This window comes from Gavialis gangeticus, unplaced genomic scaffold (genome assembly GCF_001723915.1).
Source record: "Gavialis gangeticus isolate Ggan-Ray unplaced genomic scaffold, GavGan_comp1, whole genome shotgun sequence".
Lineage (NCBI taxonomy): Eukaryota > Metazoa > Chordata > Crocodylia > Gavialidae > Gavialis > Gavialis gangeticus.
The window spans coordinates 150,421,579-150,422,544 of record NW_017729022.1 but is presented as its reverse complement, the minus strand read 5'-3'; the positions used below and the strand labels follow the sequence as shown (position 1 = coordinate 150,422,544).

General features: G+C 60.5%; 1 protein-coding gene across 1 annotated transcript in view; it reads left to right on the top strand.

The window, feature by feature from the left end:
* Nucleotides 1-6: 6 nt before the first annotated feature.
* RHOQ (ras homolog family member Q) overlaps nucleotides 7-966 on the top strand; it is a 32,556-nt gene continuing 31,596 nt past the window's right edge. The window contains exons 1-2 of the mRNA XM_019516326.1: nucleotides 7-225; nucleotides 830-888. Coding sequence (XP_019371871.1) covers nucleotides 84-225; nucleotides 830-888 — 201 coding nt within the window. The 5' untranslated portion in view covers nucleotides 7-83. The remainder of the gene's footprint in view (nucleotides 226-829; nucleotides 889-966) is intronic.

The window sequence follows — 966 nt, the reverse complement described above, 5'->3', positions numbered from 1 at the left end:
GGCCCGGCCCCGGGGTGCCGGGGGCAGGCTGGCGACGCCCCCGCGCCCTCCCCCGCCCTGAAGATGCCGAGCGGCTGGGCGGCATGGCCAACGGGACGGGCAGCATCATGCTGAAGTGCGTGGTGGTGGGGGACGGCGCCGTGGGGAAGACCTGCCTGCTAATGAGTTACGCCAACGACGCCTTCCCCGAGGAGTACGTGCCCACCGTGTTTGACCACTACGCAGGTAAGCCCCGCTGCAGCTTAGCCCAGAAGTGCTGAGTAAGAGGCTCCCCGTGCTCGCTGCTGCCGCCACAACTTTGCCCAAACTTTGCCATGTGCCCCCAGCCTGCCTCCTCCTCCTGCCTTGACCTTCTCCCCCGCCGGCCTAGCGCAGCTGCCCCCACACCAGCCCACAGCCGTGTGGCGGCTGGAGATGCCAAAAAGGGGGGCAAAGCCCCAATACGGGAGAGGGGGGAGAGTGCAGGTCAAGCGTTTGGACCCGGCTGCCCCAGGCTTGAGGGGGAGCTGGCCGCCTCCTGCCGTGGCTACTCCAGCCGGCCTTTGTGCCTTTCCGAGGGCAGGAAGCCGCACATTGCAGAGGTGCTTTTGTGCTGGCTGTTTCAGACGTCTCATTTCTTGTTCTCTCTCTCTCTCCGCTCCCCTCAGTGTTTTGTTGAGTCTGGCTGGATAATTGAAACCACTCGTCTGCCTCCCCAGTTCAACTTGGCAGGGATTGCCCCTCGCCTGCCTTGAGAACCACGCTTTTCGTAGAACGATAGAATGATTTAAAAAAATGAAAAGACCCTTGCAAGCCTAATTTTCTGTTTTCCTTTTTCTCCCTGCCCCAGTCAGTGTTACAGTTGGGGGTAAGCAGTATTTGCTGGGTCTGTACGACACTGCAGGACAGGTGAGTACTTTCTAATTCAGTGAAAACGGCAGTCTAGCAGCTTCACGTTACTGGAGTCTTCTACCCCCCCACCCCCCC